Raw genomic sequence first — 17,277 nt, forward strand, 5'->3', positions numbered from 1 at the left:
GGGGGTGGGAGTGGGGGGCAGATCTGTGATGTATCAGTAGTGCGTGTGTGTGTGTGTGTGTGTGTGTGTGTGTGTGTGCACAGCTTCTGCACTTTACTCACGCTGCATTGGCACAGCCTGTGGCTCTCTCGCCATCCAGCCCTCTGATTGAGTGCTAGTGGATTTGTGTGCAGAGGGAGACAGAAAGAGAGAAACAGAGAGATAGGTGGGGTAGAGGGAAAGAGAGAGAGAGGGGGGGGGGGGGTGGAATGGGCCGGTGTAAACCAAGTGACTGTACAAACGGTGAGAAAATAATCATCCATAAGAAGAATGCAGATACACATTCTAGTCAACACAGAGATAGCAGCAGCTGTTTTGTAAACTGCAGATGCCATCAAAAACATGTTGTTAAAGGGCTCCTGAGCATACATACATCTCCATTTTTTAAGACACTGTCAAAATCACAACACAGCCTGCTATTATGGAAAAAGATAAAATATTGTGCCATTAACCATTCCAGTTATTTTATTTATTATTATTAATATGCATTATTATTGCAAACAACATAAAGCAAATAAATGTGGTTTGTTTGATGTTGTTTGCAGCACTGAAACGAAAAAGCATAATATAGGACAAATAATAGTAGGGCTTATGGTGTCAATTTCTACACTGCACACAGTGCCCAGACTCATGTCTGAGGATTTTGTGTAGCTATAGTGTTGATGGAACTTTTTCTTTGGCTGTCTGTCATCATGCTCTTGAGATGAGATTAGTGTGCAGTCCATTGTTGTGTCGTTGTGTGAGGGCATGGTGGCAGGCTTCCTGGATGCTGGATCCACTGATCTGCTGGCTTCTAAGGCAGGGGTTTTCAACCAGTGGTCTGGGGACCACCAGTGGTCCTTGAGGGGGTTCCAGGTGGTCCCCAGCAAAATGATGGAAACCAAATGGACCCTTATAGATCTTTAACTCTTGAGTGTAAAATGAAACGGGTCCATTTGGTTTCATTTTACACTCTCAAGAGTTAAATTAATGTTAAATAAGTCTACACATCTTGATCACCATTTGCCTGTTGTCTCTCTTATGGTACAGTACAAACATCAATACAGCATGGAATTGTGGAAAAATCGCAAAAAATCCCTTAGTTTTGGGTCTGCGAGGGCCTAAATGTCCTGAAATAGTGGTATAAATAATGGTATGATAGGATATGAAAAGGGTTGAAAACCACTGTTCTAAGGCCAACCTGGGGGTTGGGATTTAGTGACCATTTAAGGAAAGTAATCATATGGTGAAGCATAATTGGCCAAATTGTCAAATAATATTTTCTAAACTATTTGTGTAAATAAAAGTAAACATAATGCCTACAATTAGGCAATAAAGTACTTGTGAGGGTTTGAGATTTGTTCAAATCTAAAGTGCATTATTTATAACGTCTGTCGGGCGCAAACCACATTATGTCCAAAACTGTTACTCAAACTACAAGCTCAAAACACATTGCTTTGTGCCACATTTTGAGCTTATAGATCTGCTTCGTTTGATACTTTTGTAGAGCATTATTTTACAAAAAACTAAACTAAAACTAAATATCGAGATAAGGTTTCTGGCCGACAGCAACAATAAATAAAATGTATTATTCTTTTTATTACTACTTTTACTTTCCACCAGTGGAGCACAGCAACACGTCACCACGAGGCCGTGGAAGGCTACATGTTTTGGACCCTGGAGCTGATGGAGGGTGCAGATTACAGGCTCTGTTATGTCTGGCCTGCCAGATAACACATGATGTGATGTGGGTCACATAGCTTGTGTATCTGGGAGGGAGGGAGAAGTGGGCAATCATGGCATTGGCATGCATGGGTCAGTGTGGGTGCATGCATGCACGTGAGTGCTCCTTATCTGCAGTGCACACACACACACGTATACAGTATTTTGTTTATGCTTCAGCACATATTGGTGTGTGTGTGTGCGCAGCGCGCGTACACACGCGCATGTGACTGCGCCTATGTCAGAGGGGAGGAGGTGTTGTTGTTAATGAGTGTTGGGTTCCTGTCAAGAGGGCAGACATGCCTACGTGCAGATCAGGGTGCCACCATGCCAGCAGGCCCTGTCGCCACTCTACCATGTCGGACAGTCCCATTACAAACCCTGCTGGTGGCAGCCCAGAGTTTCCTGTTCCTCCCTCCCTCTCTGTCTGTCTCGCCCTCTGTATTTTAGGGGATTTCTTTACAATGGTCACAGTGCCACTCATTTCCTTGCCACTGTCAAGAACAATACAGTACAGTTGGAGGCCATCGATATTGTCCTTTTCTTTTTGTGTTTAACATTGTTATAATTTAGCTATTGAAAAATAGCAGATCTACAAGCTCATAGCGCGCCACCAAGTGGCGCGCTACGAGCTTGTAGGTCTGCTATTTTTGAAAAATCGTGAAAATATTTATTTCAGAAAACTGGAGGATTTAGAAGGATTTTTTTTAAATTTTGAGGTCAGGCCTAAATGGGTCAAATGATAAGGGACAATATCGGTGGCACCCAACTGTACATTCAAGCTGTCGGTAGCCAGCTGATGCAAACTGTGTTCCTCAAAACGACTTGCTCACCAAAACAATTTAGCAGAAGTGGCAGCAACAGTGGAACAGATTGATGAAATGGCTTTAATTAATTAAGGCTTAAATTCCAAATTAATTCATTTGGGTACAATTAAGAGACTTGCTGATTGCTGCTGGGATTTGTGTGAAATAGAAGAAGAGCAGCCTCAGCCTGCCTGAAGCAGCATGGTGCTGCAGTCACTCAGCCTGCCTGAAGCAGCATGGTGCTGCAGCGTCACTCAGTGGACACAAAGGGAATAACAAAAACAATGCAGACGGCCTGGCATGGCCCTTTTTGCTGTGGCAGATTAATCTGGTTTCCAGGCTAGATAATAAGAGTCCAAACCATTAGACCTTGCCGCAGGTCTACCATGACAAGTGGAGTATCTCTACTTTGACTCAAGCACTGGAGTTGAGAGGACATTGTCCACCACTGCTCACGGGATCTGCATGGTTAGGACAGTGATAAGAATAAAACAGCACAAAAACATGGTCTTTGCAGCTGCATGAGCAGCTATGTGGGTGCACATATTTATTTATCTTCCATCGTATACTATCGATCATATACGCATGTTATCAAAATATAGAAATCCACCCCACACACACACACACACCCAAAGCTGGGCTGCACATCACCCCAGGAGCCTCATCTCCTTTGAGAATTGAGAACTTAAAAAGAGCTTTTTTGTTTTACGAAAACATGTCTCCATTATATATAGCTTATTGCACGTTTATACTTAATACATGATAAAACATTTTCTTTTAAACACATCCATAATGAGAAAAAAAAAGCTTTTTACGCAAAAGTCAAAATGTCCCAAACTCCAGGTTGCTTTGATTTTAAATCCATGATCATTGGTAAGTCTTCAATCAGGAGATTGTTGGACGACGTGTCCTCTGTATAAAAAAGTGAATGAAGAGGTGTGGTCTCAGAGACGCGGTGCAGTGTCGGGGTAGTACTGTGAGGAGAGAGAGAGAGGGGGTCTAGCAGGTCTAGCACCTGCCATGTGCTAGGGGGTCTGTGCCAGCGTGTCCCCCACTTTCTGAAGTCCCCCTTCCTCGTCGCTCGCCACTACCGTATCCTGGTGAACAGGTTCAGCACTGACTTGGATTCCTGAGGAAGACAAGGCACAAAACATCTGGTTTACTGAGGAAGACAAGGCACAAAACATCTGGTTTACTGAGGAAGACAAGGCACAAAACATCTGGTTTACTGAGGAAGACAAGGCACAAAACATCTGGTTTACTGAGGAAGACAAGGCACAAAACATCTGGTTTACTGAGGAAGACAAGGCACAAAACATCTGGTTTACTGAGGAAGACAAGGCACAAAACATCTGGTTTACTGAGGAAGACAAGGCACAAAACATCTGGTTTACTGAGGAAGACAAGGCACAAAACATCTGGTTTACTGAGGAAGACAAGGCACAAAACATCTGGTTTACTGAACTGCTTTCCAGTTGTAAACTTAAAGATGGAGTGCCGTGATTTTCTTCCCCCCCTAAAACATGATCCTCAGGTACTATGATTATACTAAAAAAGCGTACTGAACTTAAGCCTCCGCCACAGCTGTGTCTTGTAGGATAATGGGGAGGGGTTAGGGTTATGATGTCACAAAATGTGGTGTATGACGGGTGCCTGCACTGCACTGTACCTTGGTACATCGCGTTTTACTGAACACGTTCCAGAAGCGTAGTGTCTCGTCCCCGGCTCCCGTAACAATGGCCTCACCGTCCGGTGACACAGCCTGGGTGCAGAAGAACAGAAAAGGAGAGGGATTGATTTAAGACGCCAACATGACTGAAGTCTACAATATAAAATAGTCTAACCTCCAATGTGGTCTTACCAGGTATAGAACTCTGTAGGAGTGTCCCGTCAGTTTGGCCACCTGGGTTAGTGAGGGGTACTTCCATACCAGGATCTGGTTCTGAGAGTAGCCATGAGTGCTCACCTGAGATCACAGGAAAACAGTTAGATAATGCAAACGCTTGCAACTGTAGGTTTAACATTGTAGACTAGAATGGAACGATTTAAAGCAGTGTCAGTACTGGTACTTAGGGGAAACCGGGCCCAGCGCTTAGAATTAAAATAAATGTGACAAAAGCTTTGAGAATTCTTATTGTGATTTGATTGCATGTGTGTGTTAATGTTCGTCATTTCCATATATATTTTTTATATATATACACGTTTTCCAACTTGTATATATAATACAATATAATATATTTTATAATGTTTTCAAGAACATGGCTTCTATTTCACCATGTTAATTTCCAGGAGGAGAAAAGCTGAATTTATATTAGATTGGAATCCCCATTGATAATGTCATTGGTCCGCAGGTTTCTGTCAGTAGGCAGAAATTCATAATGAGCATTTGTGAGGACCAATTCTATGAAGATATGGTTGGAAATAGATGAAGTGCTCAAGGTGCAGCAGCAATATACTGTACGACGTTTCAACCTTGTGGTCTTTTTCCAAGCTAATGTATGAACAAGAAATGGGAAATTACTTTATAATATACAAAATAAAAAGTACAAAGCGACATGCTTTCATAGAAGATATGGTGCTTGCTTCCCTGAAATCCAAATGACTAAGATCAGTCGTGGACGAACGACTGAGAACTTTAATCCATGCGTACGAGGTTTCCAGCAACAATCATGCAATAATAAGCCGTTTCTCTCTCACCAGTTCGTTGGCGTGCTTGGACCAGGCCAGGTTGCAGACCTGCGAGCCGGTGTCCGTGCTCTGCAGGGCCTGGCCCGTCAGCGTGTTCCAGAAGCGCAGGCAGCGGTCGGCCGTGCCGCCGCCTGATGCCAGCAGCCCGTGCTGGTGGGGCGACCAGGCAATGGCCTTCACCGCTGCCAGGTGGTCGCCATACTGCTGCACCGGCAGCAGGCTGGAGCTGTTCCACACCAGCAGCTGGAGGATTAGATTAAATACTGTATTAGTCCGAAATATTACAGTGGTGGGGAAAAAGTACTCAAATGTTGTAGTTACCGTATTTTTCCAAATATTAGCCCGGGCGTTTAATATGAAAAATAGATTTGGACCCCGGCATTTAAAAGGAACTAAATAAGGAAATAAAAATGGAACCAAAGAAGACGTGTCACGTGTGTGTAGACTAGATATAAGACGCGTGATGCTCTCTCACTTTGTTGTCGTTGCCACCGGAGGCGAGGTGCTGGTGGTCCGGGGACCACTTGAGGCCGCACACCTCCTGCCGGTGTCCCTGCAGCCTCCTCTCCACAGGGGGTGGCGTCCGAACGTCCCTCTGCAGGATGACCCGGTCACGGCTCCCCGACGACAGCTGCTCCCCGTTCCACGCCAGGGCACCTTGAAGACACCAAGACGGACAGGGGTGTATAGGTAAGATAGATGTTTTCATATGAAATCCCACATTTTTATTTTAACAAAAGTATAAATTCATGTCTGACATTACAAACCAAACCAATTCTGTTCAGAATTCATAGAGAAAAAAAAATATTTTAATAAAGGTTTTGGAAAATGAAAGCGAGTGAAGGAGTGACTGACCTACACGTGCCGAGTGACCCTCCAGGCTGGTCAGCTTCCTGCCTCCTGCCGCGTCCCAGATCTGGACGTAACCTTTATGGGTTCCTACAGCGACCAGACTGCCCTGACAGGAGCACACGCAACAATTACATTTACATATTTATACTTATGAAACAAGAGCACGGCATTACTACTACACAGACTAAACTACAGAGTAAAGACAATAAACATCTTCATGGAAAATGTTTGAATTGTGTGAGAAACATTGGAATATTATGAAATTTAAGCTGATAAATGATGAACTGTTTGTACAGTTCAAATGGACCAAACGAACCATGTGGGTCTATTTGGTTCCATTTGTATACTCTTGAAGTTACTCTTTCAAACGTTGTGTACTAGGTTTTTGGCTGGGGATCATCTGTCGGGTGGAAACCTCTCATGTCTAAAACTGTTACTTTTCATGATTCAAATTCAAAAGTAACAGATCTACAAGTTCACGCAGCAAAGTGACGCTGTAGTATGAGCAAACGGGGCATACATTTACATGGGGGAAAACACAAAAAGTTAGAATATGGAGATAAGAGGTTTCTGTCTGACAGTGACTATATGATACATGTCCATTAAAAACAGTCAAACTCACCCTCTCATTCCAGCAAACCGACGTAACAGAATCACCGTCTATGGAGAGGTCGCATAATCTGGTCACCTGAAGACATGCATAAACACAGGACACCTTTCAATTAACCTTCTCATCACATCCGTGCTCAAACATGGACAACTCATGTTGGTTTTGTCCGAGTCACAACCCATACCCACTCACATTGCACTGGCATGGACTAATGCTTACGGTTCTAACTAGAGACGGATGGTAATGTGTTCTACAGAGGACTCAAACAATGGTTGAAATCAAATCAACTGTGCTCACATGTATAGTTTCTGACTGGTTACGTGAGTGATTATGTTTATTAGTAGTAGTATGTATTCCTTTTTTGTACTTGAGTGGGTTTTTTAAACTAAAGTGTTACTGTATTTTTAGTTTTTTTTTAGTCTTCTGTGGACAGGTGGTGAATATTAGTACTTGTGCTAACACACTGTAAACAATGCATCTACAAATTGTACAACTGTGCAATGAGCAATGCGATTGTGATGTCCATATCAAATAAATAAACATAACATAACCTGCCATCCAGGTCACCAGAGATATGGAGGTTGGGGGTCTCAACCTTTGTCAGATGTCAGAAGGGGGGCTCCAAGGAAAAACGCTTCAGAGGCACTGGACTAATGTACACCCCTTACTACCCAAAGATCATTATGGCCAGGGGGCCTGTGGCACTTAGCTAGCGACTGGTCAGAGAACTCCTGGAGGTCAGAAAAAGCGTTTCAAGGACATTAGGATCAGCCTCAAGCAATTCCACATAGACAGCACAAGCTGGGAAGACCTTGCTCGAAATAGAAGCACATGGAGGAAAAGTCTCTATGAAGGAGTGTTACATAATCGGTGATTGTATATTTATATGTATTATATATTATACCGTGATTATATTTATATATTATACAGGGAGTATATTTATATATATATATTATATGTTATACGGTGATTATATTTATACATATATATTACATAGTATACAGTGATTATGGTAGTATGGAGTTGTCGGTCATATGCTGTTGCTTGTATAGAGTGCTGATCGAAGTTCTCAGTCACAGGTCTGGCTGGTGCTCGGAGGCGGAGACCTATCTACCTTCCACCTGCCCACCTCGTCAACGGGAGCCTATCCTCGATCAGAAGGCCAGCCTGTGGAAGACTACTTAAGAGCAGCTGTGATGCCAGCTCGTTGGCAGTGTGACTCAGGCTGCGTTCGAATTAATTCCCTATGCCCCATATAGTGCACTACTTTGGGGTTCCGCCATTTTGTTATAGTGTCCGAATATGTAGTGAGCATTTTTGCACCCTAATGTAGTGGACTGAAGTATCCCACAATGCACCGGGAATTGTAGGGACCATCCGATGGTCACTACAAAAACACAGCGAAGCAAATCTGCCCCATAATGCATTGCGCAAGCTCGCCCTTGAGCGCACATGCACGCGTTTGCGTGCACGTGCGCTGCTTCTGCATGCATGCGCTCATTGCGCTCCAACTCAGAAGAGGCAGAAGTTGAACCAGCGAAAGAAATCAACACAAATGTACTTTTAAAACTATCGTTTCCCCTCTCTTTTCTTCCCTGGCGGATCTCGAAGCTACAGATCTCGAGACAAATGATCTGTGCATTTATTTTCAATTGTTTTATTTTATTTATTTATAATAAAACAATTCATTTGCAATAGTATTACTAATCTGAACCCCTTTCTGACAGCTGCCCTGCTGGCCTATTTGACTCCTATGCTGCCTCAGAACCCTATTCTATCAGCTTCCTCGTTAGTCTAGTGGGCTGTTACGCCGCCTTTCAAACCATCGTTCATCGGTTCACGGTTTCGCGCCCTGCTGCCGACACTATTTTTACAACCGCGGACTTTTTTAATAGTTTTTGGATTAAGGTTGGTGAGGTTTTCATTTATGTGCTAAAGTCAAATATATATTTTGTACATGCATGTGAGACATATTAATTGTGTCTCCGAACATATGTTTTATTAATATTAATTAATTCCTGCCATTAAAACATATATGTTATCTAACATTATTTCATTGAATTGCGCTAAATACATTAAAACTTCATTATGTAGTGTAGTGGCAGTAGTATTTTCTGCCACTACAGTAGGCAGCAATTTATTGGACTGCTGTTTCTGTTAACGTCCGTATTGTGAGCAGAGCTCACCCCCCCCCCAGGATTAGCGGGGTTCATAATCATGCTGCTGATATTTTCATATTGTCAAGGTGGTGCACTGTTTTCATATTGCTGGATAATGGATATAATATTAATTTATTGATAATAATCATAGGCCTATGTTATTTTAAAAGAATAACCTTTTTATCATCATTTCAGCAGCAGCGTTTTGACTGGTGTCAGTTGATTCTTCATATCCAAATGAGTGAAACGGCGGGATGATTTGTTTATTTTTCATACAGTTCTTTATGAGGCGATCTGAAAAAAACCCTATGGGGATTACAATGCAAATAAAAAGTACATGAACCCGCGGACCTATAGCGCCCTCTACCGATATTGACGTCAGAGTCGGTGCTCCCCATACAGGGAGTATTGTCCGAATTCATCACTATTTGAGTCCACTGAGTCTGGGTCCCCGTATGGGGAGTAGGGAGTAGGGAACAACCCTAGCAATTCGAACGCAGCCTCAGTCTGTGATATTGAGAGCACTCTGTCCAGGGAGCTGTGAAGCTACACCTTGTATAAACATACACCAGGGTCTCCAGTGTGGAGCACCCTTAGTGTTTATCTGTCTGACCTGTCTCGCTGTGGTAACGTTACAAGAAATTATACTTTTGTTAAGTGGAAAGGTATGATTTGGCGTGTGGGAGCTTGGTTTTTGTAACAGTTCGTATTTGGTTAGGATTAGAAAGAGTAGAGAGTTTATATAGTTTGATAATTTGTAACCCTTCTTTTTCTTTTGTTGGTTAGGATTAGCTAGAGGGTTCTGTTTGCGTTAGGATAGGTGTAGTCTGTTTTGTTGTTTTCTTTGGTTTGCCCCATACAGCCTTTTGGTTTCATTATATAAATTAAATAATATTTAAGTTAAACCTTGTAACTCGACTTGGCTCGAGAGGGCTCAGCCCTATATTTAAGTTGGTTGGAAACCCAGAAACTATCGTTATTAGTCCGTACAGGTTGTCTAGATAGAAGGATAGCTATATATATGTTCCTATATTATATATATATATTCATACTGTTGTATTATTGCATACCTTCTGTCTTGTGTAAATACCTTATTGAAGCACCGTGAATAAACAACAGTTCACTTGCCAGCCTTGTTGCATCCTTTAATAACCCCTAGACATATAAGGGAATGTAACAGGGAGCCATATTCCATGAACGCAATCTCCGCCGGGCTGACACAGTCAAGAGGCAGCAACGAAAGGAGAGAGCAGCAACTACCATCAGAGAGGCCGTTCCACATCCCACCCCCAGCACCTCACACCCATGCCCACACTGCACAAAAATATGTGGTTCCAGAATCGGCCTTCATAGGCATCTGACGACCCACAACAAGGACCCCCCAGGAGGACCATCATACTCGACACCGAGTGATCGCCGATGATGATGATGATGGCACTTAGATAATCGCAATTATTTTGTTATAATCGTCATAATCGTTTCCACGTTTGAATGTTACATCTATCTATACATAACATGCACCAAGTCTCTGTACGTACGTACGTACGTACGTACGTACGTACGTACGTACGTACGTACGTACGTACGTACGTACGTGTGTGTGTACAGGGTCTCTGCCCAGGCTCTGGACCTGATCTCGTACTCTAGTAAATGAAAAATCAGAAATAGCAGATCTACAAGGCTACAATGAGTCACAAAGTGATTCACAGCTCACCTGGCTGGTGCAGGCGCTCCAGAGGTAGACGCAGGCCCCCAGGCCCACGCTGAGCAGGTTGCCCAGGGACCAGTCCACCAGGTTGAGGTAGAAGTCGTCCTGCAGCTCCGGGGCGTCCAGCACCTTGAAGGGGATCTTGGAGATCTTGCGGGCCGGCTTGCGCGGGGAACGCAGCAGCTTGTGACTGCAAATGTTTGATGGGGAACAGAGTGAAGAAGGAAGGTCAACAAGACGACAATAGCTGGACACAATCTACTGTCTGTCCCTCCATAAAAAAATAAAGGCGAAAGCCACAAAAAAACATAAAAAGCTGGACACAATCCTAAACGGCATTGTTATCTGTACAGTCACTAGAGCAAGACCCAAAGGAGAGATTACAGTAGACATTTGCCCGTCCGGGAGCCCGGGACCCAAACTGATGAAAGCAGATTTTCAAGCTCGCATTGTGAGCTTGTGTAACTTTCCTCTCCTATCCGGGATTTGAACCCGGTTTCATGTGCTTTCAAGTGCTGAAAGTTTTACCATTGAGCTAATAGGGCATAGCCATAGCATATCAGTCCATTTTGTGGTGCCACATATTCATTTGTCAACCCATTCATTTTTCCCCATAGAGATTTAATATTTATATAAATTATTTAAAGCCTGGAACCAAGCCATCCAGGCTCTTGGTGAATCGTAATTAAATATTTTACTTTTGTCTGGCCCGTCTTGTAGGACGAAGCAGGGCATTCATTTACGAACGGAATATACAAAGTTGAAATGTGGAGATGTTTCTTTCCAAGCAACGATATTAGGCCAAGGACACCTTTTGGTCATTTATTTTCACTGGGACCCCAAAATACACTCTAAAGCAGTGATTCTCAACCTGTGGTACACGTACCACTAGTTGTACAGGAGACCTCCTCTGGTGGTACGATGAATCTTCCCGAAAATGAAAAAGGAGGGGGTGGGGACTCGGGAGTATCTGTCTGTCTGTGCCGTGTGATAACTTGGTGTTAAAGTCACAGTTTTATCAATACCATTTTGTACAGCATGACTTTGGCTGACAAATGTGAAAAATATATATTCTTTATTGCGAACGCAGTGAGCATTTACTATGAGACCCAGCAGATCACGTCTGTGTGTCTGTGTGTGTGTGTGTCTGTGTGTCACGCTGTAACACCACCCGCCCACCACCAGAGGGCGCAGCTGTATCACACACAAAAACACACACACACGCACGCACGCACGCACACGCACACACACACACACACACACACACACACACACACACACACACACACACACACACACACACACACACACACACACACACACACACACACACACACACACACACACACACACACACACACACACACACACACACACAAAAAACTTAACTTAAAAAAAAACTTAACTTAAAAAAAAACTTAACTTAAAAAAACGTAACTTAAAAAAAAACTTCACGTAAAAAGGAAAAACGCACACACACAAAAAACTTAACTTAAAAAAAAACTTAACTTAAAAAAAAACTTCACTTAAAAAAAAAACGTAAAAAGGAAACACGCACGCACGCACACATACACACACTAAAAAAAAACTTGAAAAAACATTTAATTTAAAAAAACTTAACTTAAAAAAAACCTTAAAAAGTACGTAATTTATTCTAATTGTTGTTATTGCAATTTACGAGCTGCGTTCGCTTCCCGCGTTTGCGCGTCTTACTTGTATTTGTATACATTAATATACGATTCATTTGCCTTCTGTGTGAACTGTGCCTAGCTGAATAGGATGTGATACGGTTAAGTGTACGCTACTGAATTTTAACATGAATCATAATGGTGGTACTTGGAGAGCCAAATATTTTGTGAGGTGGTACAAAAAAGGTTGAGAACCACTGCTCTAAAGCCTTCTCAATTTAACTCGGTTACAGAGCCATAACAGTCCATTCATGGGTAGTTCTACCCAGCATTTAGCTGGGGACCCACTGGCCACTGGAACCCCCTCAAGAAGCCAGTGGACACACTGGAGTATGGCAAGTGGGATATTAACATACTGTACCTCTTGTTGCTAAGAGGAGAAAGGGAGTAGGGCGAGACTTCGTTAGCGCCGTCGAAAGGCGCTCTCCTCGTGTGGACAGTGTACTGGTGGGGAACACAAAAGAATTGCTTGTTACATAGTGAAGTTTTCGAGTTATGGCTTATGGGTCACCTGCACACAAAACACCAAAATAATGTGACCAAAGACTACTCCTAATATTGTTCTGAAATGTATTCTGATCTGACCACTGGTACACGTTTCCACTACCCATGTGGGTTGCTGACTTTTATTTTTTCCCTTAGATTTCATGTGCAATTGAAAGTTGGTATTATTTACCTTACTGTCACTTGTGTGATCTGTCATGTATTTTGTGCATGAGGACCACAATGGAAATAAGACTTGGACTTTAATGTGTCTCATCCTTGAAACATTCCAACCTATATTGTGTGTGTTTGTTTTTCAAATAACCCATTAAACTAAACTAAACATTTTTGCAGGGAGAGCAAGCAACACCACTGATGCAACAGTTTGTGCTACTGCTGGTGGTTCATATACCCTGAAGAGGCTGTGGGAGTCTGGGGAGAGGACTGTATGTCTCCGGTCATCGGTGTGCGGGTCTGGCACCGTCTCGATTCCCGCCCCCAATAACTCATTCCTCAACAGGGCAGCATAGGCTACAGCATCTGGAAGAAGCACCGCACATTATGTAAGAACAAGAACGGATAAGAACAAAATATTGTCTGTCAAGTGGAAAACTTGTGTGGAATGACCCTCATTTATGGTATCAACTCGAGTTACACAACATTGCTGTCAGGCAGAAACCTTGGCAGGAATCTCCATACAAAATAAATCTATTACGGTAATTGTGATAAAAAAAAATAATAATAATAAAAGGTTGTTTAATCACTATGGTCAGAATACAGATAATACACTTCTTGGTGTTCATTTAACTGCAAAGAGCATAACAGAGAGAATTGTACTGTGTCCATGACAAAAGGATGACCAACCTTTGCCTGAATCTGAACTGGCGTCCTTCGCCTTGTGACTCTGACTGGGAGAGCGACAGTTTTCCTACAGGAGAAAGAAGACAACATCTCAACCATAGCAATAGCTTTAACCCATTAAGATGGAGAAAGCATCTGTGTCACTTTAGATTTTAACCATTATTTTATACTTCGGCTATTCAAAAATAGCAGATATACAAGCTCATAGTGCGGCACGAATTCAAGAATTTTAAATTGTGACAATGTGTGCAAATCTTTGGGTGCGTGTGTATCTACAGTATATACTGTGCGCGCGCGCACACACACACACACACACACACACACACACACACACACACACACACACACACACACACACGCACGCACGCACTCTCACATTGGCATAATGAAAGTTGATGCTCCAATTGCTTCCAGCACGAGTGGGAATGAAGCGATCTCCTGACTTGACACTGGGGGGGCTGCAAGTGGCCCCTCCACACTGGGGGTGAGGGAGAGAGAGAGAGAGAGAGAGAGAATGCTTCATCGTTTCACAGCAGGAGTGTGGGGCTACATTTATCAAGCTTATATGGCAATATTGAGCAAGAAGCCCCCCATGTGTCATCAAGGGGGTTACAGGTGGTCCCCAACAAAATGAGTCACAATTATTTCACTGGCAGACTAGAGGTTTCCATCTTTCCACTGTTAAACATTGATCTAACAAACAAAACGTGTTGCTTCGTGTGCGTGTCTGTCTGGCTTTCGTGCGATCTCGCCAAACCTGCCGACAGCTTACAGTAGTTATAATAGATCAAGAGTCGAGAGGCAGCCAGGACTCTTTCTTTCCTGTGGGAACAGCGTGTCTGTCTGTCTGTGTCCTAAGCAGTTCCATGGACCCATGTCGATTTGGGGAACAACTCTTGTCGCTTTGTTTGTGTGCAGTGAAAAGGGGAGGGGCCAAGCGGCAACATCATTATGTGGAAAATGTGACGTATTTTGCATCAGACGGTCAGACCACTTCCGGCAAGTGTCTGCAAAATGATTGCGTAATAATTACATGAAAAATGTACATTAATGGTGTGGGAAGCAGCTACTGTATCTTCATAGCCAGAATACTGAGCAATATCTGTGCAAAATGTGGACTGGAGTTATTTGGAGCACGCGTGTGCTGTGAGACCCTAGCGAACGCTGACTCTGAACTCCATGGTTGTCATGCTCAATTCTGGTAGATGGATGTCAAGAGCTCATATCTTTGGATTTGTCAACCCATTTATTTCGGCAAACAGTTGTACTTGGTATAATAAGGCATAATTCATATAGGCTCCCAAACCCATATAGATTAAACAACAAAATCACTGAAACGCTACTTTGTGGCTTTCCCAGTTGAACACCTGACTTGGCCCCAATTACCCATTTTGTATATTGTAATAGGCCAATACCTATCCAACCTGTGGTGGATAACAGCTTCATATTTGGACCTCCAACAGCAGTGAGAAAGTAATCCTTGAAAATCTTTTTTTAGGAGGGTCACTCAGAGGACTATGCATATCCATTTGGGGGTCCTTGACTTGAAAATGTGTGGAGAACATAACAGCACTGATTTAAATTACAACTCACTTTTATAGTCAGGTGGGTTTCTGCTGCTGGCAGGTTTTGGTGGTTGATTTGCCTCAGCAGTCTTCTCTCATACTCCTGGTCCATGTCTTCTACATGTGTAGGACCAGCCCTGACCACCTCCTCCTGGCTCCCACCTTTATTTAAACACCTTCAGTCCGTCGCACCAGGAGGTCCACGACTCTGGACCCCCATGGTGTCTGTCTTTACAAGACAGAATACAAATATATCACACATCTGCCAAGTAACGCTGTCTAGCCTGACTTTTTATTTGTATACCCTGTCCTTCGTACGCCGGTGTCGGTCGCAGACAAGAGCCGATCTACAAGCTCTTGTCGGCCAGCGACATCTAAATTATGAATTATGACAACAACCTCGTTTCATCGCATTGCAAGAAGATAATATCTTGCTATGAAACGAGGTTGTTAAATGGCCTCTACTATTGGGGCAAATAAGCGACGCCACACTGGCTGCGCGACTGCAAACAAACCCAACACACGTTTTACAAACTGCTATTCAAACAGATACGACAAAACATCAAGACATGCATGGTTGTCACACAGACAGTTGTCATCATGCAAACAAACCGTTACCTATTACTTTGCAAACAGCTGATCTGACGAGCCTCCTCTCCCCTCTGTTCCACGGTGACGTTGTTCTAGTTGTCAGCAGCACCACCAACCAACACCGACCAGCTGTCCCTCAGGTCCCCGGATCCCCCTGTCACATCTCTGGGACGAGGGGAAAGATCAAAGACCCGGCCGGTGCCCTGCGGGGGGGCTAACGAGGTCGGATCTTTGGTTTAAACTTCCCGAAATGTCAAAGTGTGCATCAAAATGCCACCGCGGTCCGCGACCCCACGGTGTTGTTTATGTCTGGGGAAAAAGATGGCGACTGAATCAGCTGTAGCAGAAATGATTCAGGTTGATTTGTAGGACTATACAGCGACACCCTGTGGTGCTTATGCATAATTACACCCATGGCCATTAACCTCGCGTCACCACCATGATTGGTGATGACTTTCCATTCCCAGTTGATATATTCCAGGGATCAATATAATTTAGTATAGGCCTACCACAGAATCAATACTCATGGCCCGGAGGGGAGGGGGCAACGGTTCACTATAGACGTCATAATTGGTGTCCATGGCTCGTGACTCGTCGTGAGTAGACATAATAGACATAATTTCAGACATAGTAGACATAATTTCGTAATGTTGAATATTGACAGGCACATTAACTATTGAATCATTGACAAAGCAAAGCAAAGTTACTATATTTACCCAGGGTAACTGGACTAAGCATCAGATACTTGTTTACAGCCAGGCCCTGCTCATAGAACATTTCATGGTAGTGGTTCAATGCCTTGCTCAAGGGCACTTCAGCGGTGGTAATTTTAACGTGCCGGTCCGGGGATACGAACTGGCGACCTTCCGGTATCAAGACCGCTCCGCAAACCGTTCGGCCACCGCTGCCACTAAATGGCACGCACTTGACAAAATTTGTCACATTTTGTCAAGTGCGTACTTTTACGTGCTTCAGTAGGCAGGAACTGTGGGTGGAAATGAAGGACCGGGAAGTCTGGTGCATGAACTATAGCCCCATGAGCTATGAACTATAGCCCCATGAGCTGAGTAAGGAATGCTATATAGAGTCTGGAACTATAGCCCCCATGAGCTGAGTAAGGAATGCTATATAGAGTCTGGAACTATAGCCCCCATGAGCTGAGTAAGGAATGCTATATAGAGTCTGGAACTAAAGCCCCATGAGCTATGAACTATAGCCCCATGAGCTATGAACTATAGCCCCATGAGCTGAGTAAGGAATGCTATATAGAGTCTGGAACTATAGCCCCATGAGCTGAGTAAGGAATGCTTTATAGAGTCTGGAACTATAGCCCCATGAGCTATGAACTATAGCCCCATGAGCTATGAACTATAGCCCCATGAGCTATGAACTATAGCCCCCATGAGCTGAGTAAGGAATGCTATATAGAGTTTGGAAGTATAGCCCCATGAGCTATGAACTATAGCCCCCATGAGCTGAGTAAGGAATGCTATATAGAGTTTGGAAGTATAGCCCCATGAGCTGAG

At 43.4% G+C, this 17,277-nt stretch overlaps 1 protein-coding gene across 4 annotated transcripts; it reads right to left on the reverse strand.

Annotated features, from left to right (window-relative positions):
* Positions 1-3,053: 3,053 nt before the first annotated feature.
* On the reverse strand, positions 3,054-16,097 carry fzr1b (fizzy/cell division cycle 20 related 1b). Of its 4 annotated transcripts, none has more exons than XM_079530204.1 (14): positions 15,786-16,096; positions 15,189-15,389; positions 13,972-14,073; positions 13,599-13,662; positions 13,147-13,274; positions 12,613-12,695; positions 10,570-10,753; positions 6,709-6,774; positions 6,090-6,192; positions 5,710-5,891; positions 5,244-5,477; positions 4,408-4,512; positions 4,216-4,308; positions 3,054-3,675 (listed from the first exon to the last, which is right to left on the reverse strand). In XM_079530204.1, the coding sequence occupies exons 2-14, from the start codon at positions 15,270-15,272 to the stop codon at positions 3,634-3,636; spliced, it is 1,470 nt and encodes a 489-aa protein (XP_079386330.1). In that variant the 5' UTR covers positions 15,273-15,389; positions 15,786-16,096; the 3' UTR covers positions 3,054-3,633. The 4 variants fall into 4 exon arrangements, with proteins under 4 accessions (XP_079386330.1, XP_079386329.1, XP_079386328.1 ...); XM_079530203.1 differs by having other exon boundaries at positions 15,189-15,385; positions 15,779-16,096; XM_079530202.1 differs by having other exon boundaries at positions 15,779-16,096.
* Positions 16,098-17,277: the final 1,180 nt, after the last annotated feature.

Source organism: Electrona antarctica (genome assembly GCF_951216825.1).
Source record: "Electrona antarctica genome assembly, chromosome: 19".
In the NCBI taxonomy this organism is placed as follows: Eukaryota; Metazoa; Chordata; class Actinopteri; order Myctophiformes; family Myctophidae; genus Electrona; species Electrona antarctica.

Coding starts and splice junctions, on each gene's coding strand:
- fzr1b (XM_079530204.1), bottom strand. CDS start 15,272: ATGGACCAGGAGTATGAGAGAAGACTGCTGAGGCAAATCAACCACCAA. Junction 14,074..15,188: donor AAACCCACCTGACTATAAAA/GTGAGTTGTAAT, acceptor CCTCACCCCCAG/TGTGGAGGGGCCACTTGCAG. Junction 6,193..6,708: donor CGGTTTGCTGGAATGAGAGG/GTGAGTTTGACT, acceptor TGCTCCTGTCAG/GGCAGTCTGGTCGCTGTAGG.